The 13,548-nt window shown below is 50.2% G+C and overlaps 1 protein-coding gene across 4 annotated transcripts in view; it reads right to left on the minus strand.

Annotated features, from left to right (window-relative positions):
* chd4b (chromodomain helicase DNA binding protein 4b) overlaps window positions 1–13,548 on the minus strand; it is a 43,651-nt gene that overhangs the window by 16,444 nt on the left and 13,659 nt on the right. For 3 of the 4 annotated variants that reach the window (XM_060920909.1, XM_060920907.1, XM_060920908.1), the window contains exons 14-31: window positions 12,927–13,023; window positions 12,580–12,771; window positions 12,206–12,406; window positions 11,496–11,633; window positions 11,228–11,349; window positions 10,589–10,762; window positions 10,329–10,470; window positions 10,037–10,168; window positions 9,844–9,961; window positions 9,588–9,712; window positions 9,409–9,501; window positions 6,447–6,588; window positions 6,107–6,273; window positions 5,829–6,003; window positions 5,636–5,725; window positions 5,376–5,467; window positions 5,152–5,285; window positions 4,621–4,765 (exon numbers count right to left, since the gene is read on the minus strand). In XM_060920909.1, the coding sequence (XP_060776892.1) occupies window positions 4,621–4,765; window positions 5,152–5,285; window positions 5,376–5,467; window positions 5,636–5,725; window positions 5,829–6,003; window positions 6,107–6,273; window positions 6,447–6,588; window positions 9,409–9,501; window positions 9,588–9,712; window positions 9,844–9,961; window positions 10,037–10,168; window positions 10,329–10,470; window positions 10,589–10,762; window positions 11,228–11,349; window positions 11,496–11,633; window positions 12,206–12,406; window positions 12,580–12,771; window positions 12,927–13,023 (2,479 nt within the window). The remainder of the gene's footprint in view (window positions 1–4,620; window positions 4,766–5,151; window positions 5,286–5,375; window positions 5,468–5,635; window positions 5,726–5,828; window positions 6,004–6,106; window positions 6,274–6,446; window positions 6,589–9,408; window positions 9,502–9,587; window positions 9,713–9,843; window positions 9,962–10,036; window positions 10,169–10,328; window positions 10,471–10,588; window positions 10,763–11,227; window positions 11,350–11,495; window positions 11,634–12,205; window positions 12,407–12,579; window positions 12,772–12,926; window positions 13,024–13,548) is intronic. The other variant, XM_060920910.1, reaches the window with a different exon arrangement.

Below are 13,548 nucleotides of genomic sequence, written 5' to 3' on the forward strand. Positions count from 1 at the left end.
CTGATCACACGCAGTCACTCCTCCACAACTGATCACACGCAGTCACTCCTCCGCAACCGATCACACGCAGTCACTCCTCTGCAACCGATCACACGCAGTCACTCCTCCGCAACCGATCACACGCAGTCACTCCTCCACAACTGATCACACGCAGTCACTCCTCTGCAACCGATCACACGCAGTCACTCCTCTGCAACCGATCACACGCAGTCACTCCTCCGCAACCGATCACACGCAGTCACTCCTCTGCAACCGATCACACGCAGTCACTCCTCCACAACTGATCACACGCAGTCACTCCTCCACAACCGATCACACGCAGTCACTCCTCCACAACTGATCACACGCAGTCACTCCTCCACAACTGATCACACGCAGTCACTCCTCCACAACTGATCACACGCAGTCACTCCTCCGCAACCGATCACACGCAGTCACTCCTCTGCAACCGATCACACGCAGTCACTCCTCCGCAACCGATCACACGCAGTCACTCCTCCGCAACCGATCACACGCAGTCACTCCTCCGCAACCGATCACACGCAGTCACTCCTCCACAACTGATCACACGCAGTCACTCCTCCACAACTGATCACACGCAGTCACTCCTCCACAACTGATCACACGCAGTCAGTCCTCCACAACCGATCACACGCAGTCACTCCTCCGCAACCGATCACACGCAGTCACTCCTCCACAACCGATCACACGCAGTCACTCCTCCGCAACCGATCACACGCAGTCACTCCTCCGCAACCAATCACACGCAGTCACTCCTCCGCAACCGATCACACGCAGTCACTCCTCCGCAACCGATCACACGCAGTCACTCCTCCGCAACCGATCACACGCAGTCACTCCTCCGCAACCGATCACACGCAGTCACTCCTCCGCAACCAATCACACGCAGTCACTCCTCCGCAACCGATCACACGCAGTCACTCCTCCGCAACCAATCACACGCAGTCACTCCTCCGCAACCGATCACACGCAGTCACTCCTCCGCAACCGATCACACGCAGTCACTCCTCCACAACCGATCACACGCAGTCACTCCTCCGCAACCGATCACACGCAGTCAGTCCTCCACAACCGATCACACGCAGTCACTCCTCCGCAACCGATCACACGCAGTCACTCCTCTGCAACCGATCACACGCAGTCACTCCTCTGCAACCGATCACACGCAGTCACTCCTCCACAACCGATCACACGCAGTCACTCCTCCGCAACCGATCACACGCAGTCACTCCTCTGCAACCGATCACACGCAGTCACTCCTCTGCAACCGATCACACGCAGTCACTCCTCCACAACCGATCACACGCAGTCAGTCTTCCGCAACCGATCACACGCAGTCACTCCTCCACAACCGATCACACGCAGTCACTCCTCTGCAACCGATCACACGCAGTCACTCCTCCGCAACCGATCACACGCAGTCACTCCTCTGCAACCGATCACACGCAGTCACTCCTCCACAACTGATCACACGCAGTCACTCCTCCACAACCGATCACACGCAGTCACTCCTCCACAACTGATCACACGCAGTCACTCCTCCACAACTGATCACACGCAGTCACTCCTCCACAACTGATCACACGCAGTCACTCCTCCGCAACCGATCACACGCAGTCACTCCTCCACAACCGATCACACGCAGTCACTCCTCCGCAACCGATCACACGCAGTCAGTCCTCCACAACCGATCACACGCAGTCACTCCTCCGCAACCGATCACACGCAGTCACTCCTCTGCAACCGATCACACGCAGTCACTCCTCTGCAACCGATCACACGCAGTCACTCCTCTGCAACCGATCACACGCAGTCACTCCTCCACAACCGATCACACGCAGTCAGTCTTCCGCAACCGATCACACGCAGTCACTCCTCCACAACCGATCACACGCAGTCACTCCTCTGCAACCGATCACACGCAGTCACTCCTCCGCAACCGATCACACGCAGTCACTCCTCTGCAACCGATCACACGCAGTCACTCCTCCACAACTGATCACACGCAGTCACTCCTCCACAACCGATCACACGCAGTCACTCCTCCACAACTGATCACACGCAGTCACTCCTCCACAACTGATCACACGCAGTCACTCCTCCACAACTGATCACACGCAGTCACTCCTCCGCAACCGATCACACGCAGTCACTCCTCTGCAACCGATCACACGCAGTCACTCCTCCGCAACCGATCACACGCAGTCACTCCTCCACAACCAATCACACGCAGTCACTCCTCCGCAACCGATCACACGCAGTCACTCCTCCGCAACCGATCACACGCAGTCACTCCTCTGCAACCGATCACACGCAGTCACTCCTCTGCAACCGATCACACGCAGTCACTCCTCCACAACCGATCACACGCAGTCAGTCTTCCGCAACCGATCACACGCAGTCACTCCTCCGCAACCGATCACACGCAGTCACTCCTCTGCAACCGATCACACGCAGTCACTCCTCCACAACCGATCACACGCAGTCACTCCTCTGCAACCGATCACACGCAGTCACTCCTCCGCAACCGATCACACGCAGTCACTCCTCTGCAACCGATCACACGCAGTCACTCCTCCACAACTGATCACACGCAGTCACTCCTCCACAACCGATCACACGCAGTCACTCCTCCACAACTGATCACACGCAGTCACTCCTCCACAACTGATCACACGCAGTCACTCCTCCACAACTGATCACACGCAGTCACTCCTCCGCAACCGATCACACGCAGTCACTCCTCTGCAACCGATCACACGCAGTCACTCCTCCGCAACCGATCACACGCAGTCACTCCTCCGCAACCGATCACACGCAGTCACTCCTCCGCAACCGATCACACGCAGTCACTCCTCCACAACTGATCACACGCAGTCACTCCTCCGCAACCGATCACACGCAGTCACTCCTCCACAACCAATCACACGCAGTCACTCCTCCGCAACCGATCACACGCAGTCACTCCTCCGCAACCGATCACACGCAGTCACTCCTCCGCAACCAATCACACGCAGTCACTCCTCCGCAACCGATCACACGCAGTCACTCCTCCGCAACCGATCACACGCAGTCACTCCTCCACAACCGATCACACGCAGTCACTCCTCCGCAACCGATCACACGCAGTCAGTCCTCCACAACCGATCACACGCAGTCACTCCTCCGCAACCGATCACACGCAGTCACTCCTCTGCAACCGATCACACGCAGTCACTCCTCTGCAACCGATCACACGCAGTCACTCCTCCACAACCGATCACACGCAGTCACTCCTCCGCAACCGATCACACGCAGTCACTCCTCTGCAACCGATCACACGCAGTCACTCCTCTGCAACCGATCACACGCAGTCACTCCTCCACAACCGATCACACGCAGTCAGTCTTCCGCAACCGATCACACGCAGTCACTCCTCCACAACCGATCACACGCAGTCACTCCTCCGCAACCGATCACACGCAGTCACTCCTCCACAACTGATCACACGCAGTCACTCCTCCACAACCGATCACACGCAGTCACTCCTCCACAACCGATCACACGCAGTCACTCCTCCGCAACCGATCACACGCAGTCACTCCTCCACAACCGATCACACGCAGTCACTCCTCTGCAACCGATCACACGCAGTCACTCCTCCGCAACCGATCACACGCAGTCACTCCTCTGCAACCGATCACACGCAGTCACTCCTCCGCAACTGATCACACGCAGTCACTCCTCCACAACCGATCACACGCAGTCACTCCTCCACAACTGATCACACGCAGTCACTCCTCCACAACTGATCACACGCAGTCACTCCTCCACAACTGATCACACGCAGTCACTCCTCCGCAACCGATCACACGCAGTCACTCCTCTGCAACCGATCACACGCAGTCACTCCTCCGCAACCGATCACACGCAGTCACTCCTCCACAACTGATCACACGCAGTCACTCCTCTGCAACCGATCACACGCAGTCACTCCTCTGCAACCGATCACACGCAGTCACTCCTCCGCAACCGATCACACGCAGTCACTCCTCTGCAACCGATCACACGCAGTCACTCCTCCACAACTGATCACACGCAGTCACTCCTCCACAACCGATCACACGCAGTCACTCCTCCACAACTGATCACACGCAGTCACTCCTCCACAACTGATCACACGCAGTCACTCCTCCACAACCGATCACACGCAGTCACTCCTCCACAACTGATCACACGCAGTCACTCCTCCACAACTGATCACACGCAGTCACTCCTCTGCAACCGATCACACGCAGTCACTCCTCCGCAACCGATCACACGCAGTCACTCCTCCGCAACCAATCACACGCAGTCACTCCTCCGCAACCGATCACACGCAGTCACTCCTCCGCAACCGATCACACGCAGTCACTCCTCCGCAACCGATCACACGCAGTCACTCCTCCGCAACCGATCACACGCAGTCACTCCTCCGCAACCAATCACACGCAGTCACTCCTCCGCAACCAATCACACGAGAGTACCTACACTGCACAATACTCTTTTTCTCTCTCTCTTTCACACACACACACACACACACACACACACACACACACACACACACACACACACACACACCTTCTTCCGGATTAGTGACATCACACCAATGCGTGTAAGGACATGTTGCCGTGACAATCCTTCTCGAGGTACTCCATCAGCGAAGGTCTCAGCGCCATCAGCACCCGGTTCACACAGGTGACGCATGAACAGAGACACGTATGCCCTGAGAGAGAGAGAGAAAGACATACAGCCTGAGAGATACAGACAGAGAGACACATACACCCTGAGAGACAGAGAGAGAGACACATGTACGCCCTGAAAGAGACAGAGAGACACAGACAGACAGACACACATTCCCTAAGAGACAGACAGAAAGACACATACGCCCTGAGAGAGACAGAGAGACACGTATGCCGAGAGAGAGACGTATGCCCTGAGAGAAACAGAAACATACAACCTGAGAGAGACAGATAGTTTCTGTCTATCTGTCTGTCCTTTCCTTTTCTCCTTCAGTCTACCTCTCCCAGTCTGTCTACCTGCCCATCCACCCTTCATCTGTCGACCTGTCCATGTGTCTGTCTGTTTAGAGCCTCTCCCACACCCACGTACTTGAACTCTTTCTCAGATTTGCCCCTCAGGTCTCGGACCAGCCACTGAGTGGTGAAAGCGTCCTGTGGCGGCATCCCATAACGCATCACTGCATTCAGGAAGGCCTTCCTCTGACGGGAGTTAAAACCCAACACCTTCCGGAGAACAGACAGACGGACAGGAACGAGTCAGTAATGGTGTAATAATAACAGTAACAACAACAATAATAGTAATGTGATGCAGACCTCAATGTTCCCGCCCACTCTGGCCAGCAGGGGGGGCAGTGGCTTCTCTTTATCATTCCTCAGACCTTTACGACTCGGCCTGCGGTTATTCACTATGGAGAGAAAGAGCGACAGAGACAGACAGACAGACAGAGGGAGAGACAGACAGAAAGACGTCAGTAGGATACCGGTTCACTGCCGGTCACAGAGTGTTTGTGCATTAAAATCTGAATAGTCTGAGAAAAACACACACACACACACACACACACACACACACACACCTTCAGAGCGCTCATCAAAGTCCTCATCTCCTTCCTCTGAAGCCACGGAGTAATCTGATTGGTTGTCAGACTGGTCATCATGCCAATCTGCTTGGAGGTAAAAATACATCTAACGTTATTCAGAGCATTAAAGTAACGAAGCAGAAAACTCAGTCTCACACGCAGGGCGAATATCGTGGAGAGTGTGTGTTACCTCGTTCCTCCTGTGAACAGTCGTTGTAGTTGACAGGTTTGCGAGGTCTCTTGCCTTTCCCCAGGTGACTGGCCAACACCTCCTGCTGCTGTTCATAATGATGGCGCAGTAACTTCTCCCAGTAATCTGGATCCACACTCTCCTCCTGCTTTATAATCTCCCTGTCCACCTCCTCCTACGCGCACACACACACACACACACACACGAAACATAAGAAACAGGAAGTTAGTATAAAGTACTCATAATGTATAAACAATGTGATCCTATCGCACGCGCACCTCGTCCTCGTCTTTAACCACATACTGGGCCACTTTAAAAGAGCTCAGGTACTCGTTCATGCTCTGCAGCTCTGTGTCATCAGTGGCGTCCTGGTTCCGGTCCAGCAGTTTATCAATGGCTTTATCATCATAGTGAATCACGCTGCTGTCCTCCTCCTTATTATCACCTGGAGCAGGTACATCACAAACACCAAACAACCAATCAGCTCTCACCTGGGCAGTTTATAAACCTGTTATAAACCTTCAAGAATCTGAAGTGCTTGTGAGCCAACTTTAAACTGGCCCTCGCTCCAGTAGTAAAGCTGAGCTGGGGTCAACAGACCCGTCGGTTCCTCCTCACCTTCTCCAGCGTCGTCTTTAAACAGCTCCTCAGTGCCAAATTTTAAAATGTCGTCCAGTTCCTGTTTGGACATGGAGCCCGCCTTTGAGCCCAAACCGGGTCGAACCACTAAGTGAGTCAACATCATCTTCTTCTTCGCCACCTGCATTCAGAAGACACACACACACACACTAAATGAATCACTCAAGGAGTCATTTCCAAATGAGCATGAATCACCCAGAGTAATTTACAAATCTATGTGAATCAATCAAGGAATCATTTATAAATCTAAGTGAATGACTCAAGGAGTCAATTTGAAATCTAAGTGAATCTTTTAAGGAGTCATTTAGAAATCAAAGTGAATCATTCAAGGAGTCATTTATAAATAAGTGAATCATTCAAGAAGTCATTGACAACTCTAAGGGCCCGTCCATACGAGTACGCGGCCTCACCCAATACGCTGTCGTTTTGAAAAAAATTTCCATAAACACAGCTTCGTTTCCAGAAATATCTGCGTCCACACGGATTCACTGGAAACGACCCAAAACGCTGTAGTGCATATGCCAGGCCTGTATGTGGCGCTGTGATGCCACCACATCAATACACTAAAACCAGAAGAGAAGCCATGGAGCATGCGTATAAAGGTCACGCGCTGTTTACAAACAAGCTCATAACATGAGAAGAGGAAGCTCATGGCCAGCGCAACTCTGAGAGGGAGAGGAGAGTCTTTTGTGTGGACCGACAATGAAGTGGAACTTCTACTTCATGTCACATTGGACGTTTTTGCAGTCCGAGCACAAGCCTGGAGTCCGCCATTATTGTTGTTAAGACGCGTCTAGCGGCGGTGGCCGAGGTTAAAGGTTAGAAAGGCGGGGCTTATACGTCATCGTTTCTGAAAAAAATCTGCATTCGCCGTCCAGACGACTCCGGGCTATCCGGCATTTTAGGATTTTCCCACTCTGGGACCCGTTTTCAAAAAATATCGGTTTCACGCCTCGAAAAGGCCAGATCTGTCTGGACTAGGGATGGCGAAAACTAAAAAAAATCTTGACCGACCACCGAGCCTCATTAGCCGGTTAAAGTCGGTTAACCTATGAGTTTAAAATTCTAGAATTGGAATTATTACAGGGATGTAAACGGCGCACCTTTTGGCGGATGCCACCCTCTCCACGGCTGAATTGCGCAGATCCGACCTTCCTTTCCCAAAGGGGGGGCGTTGGAGTGTCTGACCACAACTTCATCAAAGCAAATTCTGCATATAAGCAAATGCCGCCACAGTCCACGAAACACAGGAAGTACAAACACGAGAAGAAAACAGCAAATCAGAAAGCTGCGCGCCCACGCAAAATTTAATGTGCGCATTCTGATCTACTGATTGCGCAGCTTCCGCGCAAACGCGCGCAGCCCCCCGATCCACTGCCCTCCTTTCACACCCCCCACGCCTCATGGACTGCAACGGCACCCGCCTATTTAGTAATTTTAATACAGAATCCACCTTGAAATTACAATCGGACACTCCAACGCCCCCTCCCCCAAAAAACAAACAAACGGATCTGCGCGATTAAAAAAAAAAAAAGTCGGCATCTGCGCCTTTAGTCTGTGTGGAGAGATGTGATCTGCAATAACATGCATTGCTGGCTACAGACTGAAACATACTTTCAGAATGCACTGGCCAAGGCAGGACTAAACTCCATGTGCCTTCTAATAATTTAAAAAAAAAAAAAAAAAAACACACAATAGTAATTTGTAAGCTAAAAAGCCGATGTCTACACTTTTCTTTCGCCGAGTGGCAGCTGGGCGGGACATGACTGAATGGGTGTTTCTGATTTGTCAGCTGTCTTTAACTGGGGCGGGACATGACTGAATGGGTGTTTCTGATTTGTCAGCTGTCCGCTCCAAAATCGGCAGCTTCAAAACGATTGATTTTTTTTTTAACCGACAACCAAAAACAATTAACCGGTTGACGTTGATTCGGTCAACCACCGGTCAAACGGTCATCGGTTAACATCCCTAGTCTGGACGCGAGGCCGAAACAATAAAGTATTTATCCGGATTCAACAAAAACGTACTCGTGTGGATGGGCCCTAAATGAATGACTCAAGGAGTCAATTTGAAAACTAAGTGAATCATTCAAGGAGTCATTTACAAATCTAAGTGAATCAAGGAATCATTTGTAAATCTAAATGAATCATTCAAGGAGTTGTTTATAAATCTAAGTGAATCAGTCAAGGAGTCATTTATAAATCTTTTGAATCATTTAAAGCAGGGGTGTCCAAACTGATCCATAAAGGGTCGTGTGGCTGCAGGTTTTCATTCCAGCCATGCAGCAGCACACGTGATTTGGCTTATTCAATCAACTGACACACCCACCCTTTAATCAAGGGTGGGTGTGGCTGCAAGTATTTGACTGTGTGAAGACAGTTCAGTTGATTGAATGAGCCAAGTCAGGTGTGCTGCTGCATGGCTGGAATGAAAACCTGCAGCCACAAGGCCCTTTATGGATCAGTTTGGACACCCCTGATTTAAAGGGTGACTTTGAAATCTACGTGAATCAAGGAATCATTTATAAATCTAAATGAATCACTCAATGAGTCATTTACAAATCTAAGTGAATCATTCAAGGAATCATTTATAAATCTTTTGAATCATTTAAGGCAGGGGTGTCAAACCTGATCCATAAAGGGCCTTGTGGCTGCAGGTTTTCATTCCAGCCATGCAGCAGCACACCTGACTTGGCTCATTCAATCAACTGAACTGTCTTCACACAGTCAAATACTCGCAGCCACACCCACCCTTGATTAAAGGGTGGGTGTGTCAGTTGATTGAATAAGCCAAATCAGGGTGCTGCTGCATGGCTGGAATGAAAACCTGCAGCCACACGGCCCTTTATGGATCAGGTTTGACACCCCTGATTTAAGGAGTCAATCTGAAATCTAAGTGAATCAGTCAAGGAGTCATTTCCAAATTTAAGTGAATCACTGACCTGAGTGATCCTCTCCTCCACAGATGCCTTCGTGACAAACCGATAGATCATCACCTTCCTGTTCTGACCAATCCGGTGAGCTCTGCTGAACGCCTGGAGGGGAAAAGAAGAACATGAACACTGTGGACGTGTGTGTGTGTGTGTGTGTGTGCGCATTTATTGTGTCCTATCCACAATACCTGAATGTCATTGTGTGGGTTCCAGTCTGAATCGTAGATGATGACGGTGTCTGCGGTTGCCAGGTTGATTCCTAAACCCCCCGCTCGTGTAGAGAGAAGAAACACAAACTGAGGAGCTCCAGGAGCTGAGGAGAAAAAAAAAAAGCCATAAAAATATTGATGGTGGTCAAAGTACAGGGAGGTACAGATCATCCCACATTAGATCAAGATCTATTTACTTCTTCTGCTTGTGTGTGTGTGCGTGTGTGTATCTCACCATTGAACCTGTCGATGGCCTCCTGTCTCATCACCCCCGTCACTCCTCCATCAATCCGTTCATATTTATATCCCTCATTCTCCAGGAAATCCTCAAGCAGGTCCAACATCTTCGTCATCTGCACAAGATACACACGGTATATGTGTATATAGTGTGTGTGTGTGCGTGCGTGCGTGCGTGCGTGTGTATATACCTGTGAGAAGATGAGCACCCTGTGTCCCCCCTCCTTTAGCTTCCTCAGCATCTTATACAGCAGCATCAATTTCCCAGAAGCCTTTGTGAGAGCCCCGCCTTCATACATCCCATTGGGCATTTTAGGGGCTTCCTGTCATCCGCAGGCAAAAGAAGCCAGATCACACATCACTCCATAATGATTTATAATGAGTCATGTTTTTAATGATTAAAGTGTCCGGAGCACCCGTCCCCCCCCATATTGGTGTGTAATGGTACAGTCCTACAGAACGAGAGACTGGATGGAAGCTTACAATCGCGGCGGTGGGGAACAGGTAGGGGTGATTACAGCACTTCTTCAGATCCATCACCACGTTCAGGAGAGACACCTGATTCCCGCCACCACGCGTGTTCAGAGCCTCAAAGTTACGTGTGAGAATGTACTTATAGTACTTCCTGTGGACACACACACACACACACACACACACACACCCCTTGGTTACATCCATAAAAATACAGCACAACACAGTATGGCCCACTGACACCCTATGTAGTGTGTGTTTGTGTTTCTCACTTCTGCATGGTGCTCAGCTCAACTCGAACAATGAGTTCGGTTTTCGACGGCATGTGTTTAAAGACGTCGGCTTTGAGACGCCGCAGCATGTGAGGTCCCAACATGTCGTGCAGCTTCTTGATCTGATCCTCCTTTGCTATGTCTGCAAACTCCTCCAGAAATCCTTCCAGATTGCTATAACACACACACACACACACACACACACACACACGACATGACAGCTGCATCTCCATCAGACACTGTCAACAGGTACAAAATATTTATCATCCAACAGCGCTGCTGACCGGCTGTGCTCAAACACTGCTTCTACACTCCACACTACAGTGTGCACGACACGCGGTGTTCGATTTCAACACACTGGCAGTTTAGGACGCAGCCCACGATCTCGACACCAATGTGCAGACACACCTCTGACAGGGAAAGTGGAGCTTCATTTAGATTTGATCAGCCAATCACACACTTGTGACATCACAGTCAGGCTGGTGGTCCATGCCGCATTATGACGTTTGTGATTGGCTGATCAAATGTAACTTAAGCTCCACCCTTATGCACACCTGGTGGATCCCCTCCCAGTCCAGGTGAGCACAAACTCGGAACTGGAACACACACACACACACACACACACACACACACACGTACTTGAACCTCTCAGGAGTGAGGAAGTTGAGGAGGTGAAAGAGTTCCTCCAGGTTGTTCTGTAGTGGCGTTCCCGTTAACAACAGTTTATGCTGCAGAGGATAATTATTCAACACCCTGAAAAACTGAAAGAGAAAAAGAGAGGTGAGACGAGGTGTGTGTGGATGAAGTTTGCACTCGAAGTGCGTGTTTATTAGTCTGTTTGTGTTTACTAGGTGTGCCTGGCTGTTTTAACATTATCGTGTGTGTGCACGCACGCGTACGTTCTCACCTTGGACTGGTTGTTTTTCAGGCGGTGAGCTTCATCCACGACAAGACACGCCCAGTCTATAGAACCCAACACGGCCTGATCGATCGTGATCAACTCGTATGACGTCAACAACACGTGGAATTTTACCGCCGCCTCCTTCTGTAAACAAACAACAAACACACTAAACAATCTGGGCAACATCGTTTCTCCAGGATATTACACTGCCCCGACGCCCTGTGAGGGTTACTCCAGCGGTGTCTCCACACCGGCACACCGTCACACACTCAAGTGAAGGAGTACATGAGGGTGAGTTACGGATACTTTTGTCCCAAATCGACATGTAAACCCAGAATGAGCTGCGCAGGTCGGGTAATGAGAACTCTGTGACACCACCTGGAAGCCCCGCCCCCTTCACCCATCCTATTTCCGTCTTTAATTAGGCTATTAGTTGCTGTGAGGGGGTGGGGGCAGGTAAAAACTGTCCTTTCGTTGACTTGTCCATGACTGGATGCTCCAAAAACATGATGAACTGCCCAACACGTGTAGGCCACGCCCCCTTCCTGAGTCTGGTGCTGGTGTGGATTTTTCACTGCAAGTCTTTTTCTCTCTGTAACTTTGTCCTGGAGTGTGTGTTTATACAGAGCAGTGTGTTCTAAAAAGTCAGAAAATACATCAACAAGTCTATCAGAGACACTGAAGACCTCCACAAAGCTCAGTGATCAGGTCCTAACCTTCATCCTGGAGGCTTTCTTTCCTCCACGGATAGCGTGATTCTCGAAGCTGAACTCGTTCTCACGGATCACGGCTCGGCTGTCTTTATCACCCACATACGTGACGACGTACATGTCTGGAGCCCACATCTCAAACTCCCGCTCCCAGTTAATGATGGTGGAGAGAGGAGCGCTCACCAGGAAGGGACCTTTAGAGTGACCCTACACACACACACACACACACACACACACACACACACACACACACACAGAGCTTTAGAACACTTTAGAATTTAAAACTTCAGATGTGAGAGAGTGTAAATATGACACAGGTTACAGTGCAAACGTTCCACCTCACAGTGTGATGACAGGAACATTCTGGAACAGGTACACACCTCTTTGAAGAGCGAGTAGAGGAAGACGGCGGTCTGTACGGTTTTGCCGAGGCCCATTTCATCAGCGAGGATGGTGTCTGTGCCCTGAGACCAGGAGAACCGCAGCCAGTTCAGTCCCTCCAGCTGGTAGGGGTGTAACGTCCCCCCCGTCACATCCAGGTACTCCGGCTGTCTGTCAAACTTCACTGTTGGCTACACAGAGAGAGAGAGAGAGAGAGAGAGAGAGAGAGTGTTTGGGATTAAATATCATTTTACATGTGTTCACAGATTTGAGTTCTTTGCTTGTATGTGTGTGTGTGTGTGTGTGTGTGTGTGTGTGTGTGTGTGTGTGTGTGTGTGTGTCTTACATCCACCACAGGGTTTACAGGAGGCTTTTCTATCTTTCGCACTTTCACCTTCTTCAGCTTCTTTCCTGGTCGACCTTCATCACCAATCATCATCTCTCTGACAGACAGAGAGACAGACAGATCAACTGATGTTGCATGGGTGCAAGTATAAAATTTTCAAAAACCTGAAAAGTCTGACAAGGTCAGCCGTGCATGGCGCAGCCACACGGAGGGTTACAAAGGGGAGGTGAGCCCCCCTCAGGGCTCGAAAAAAAATTTAAATTACAAGTTAAAATGGCTGTCTCTCATGCAAACATTTATAATATTAATAGTTATATGATTTGCATTTTCACATCAAATGTTTAATACATTTCATCAATTCATCTGAAATAACAATATTTCAAGTACAAGGCTTGATATTTCAAAAACATCGAGCAACTACTAATTTAAATGTTGAAACAACCATTTTTAATCTGCTTTTGCTGTGATACCTTTTTTACAATATACACACTGGAATAGCGGTGTTGACTGGGTCGAACAACGTGCTACGTGCGTGAAACATGATATCACACACGTACAACACTGTGAAACAACGGGCTCGTCAGGACCGCTCGTCGGTGAGCGGCGTATAAATTGAATGAGG

The sequence above is a fragment of the Neoarius graeffei genome, chromosome 5 (assembly GCF_027579695.1).
Source record: "Neoarius graeffei isolate fNeoGra1 chromosome 5, fNeoGra1.pri, whole genome shotgun sequence".
Lineage (NCBI taxonomy): Eukaryota > Metazoa > Chordata > Actinopteri > Siluriformes > Ariidae > Neoarius > Neoarius graeffei.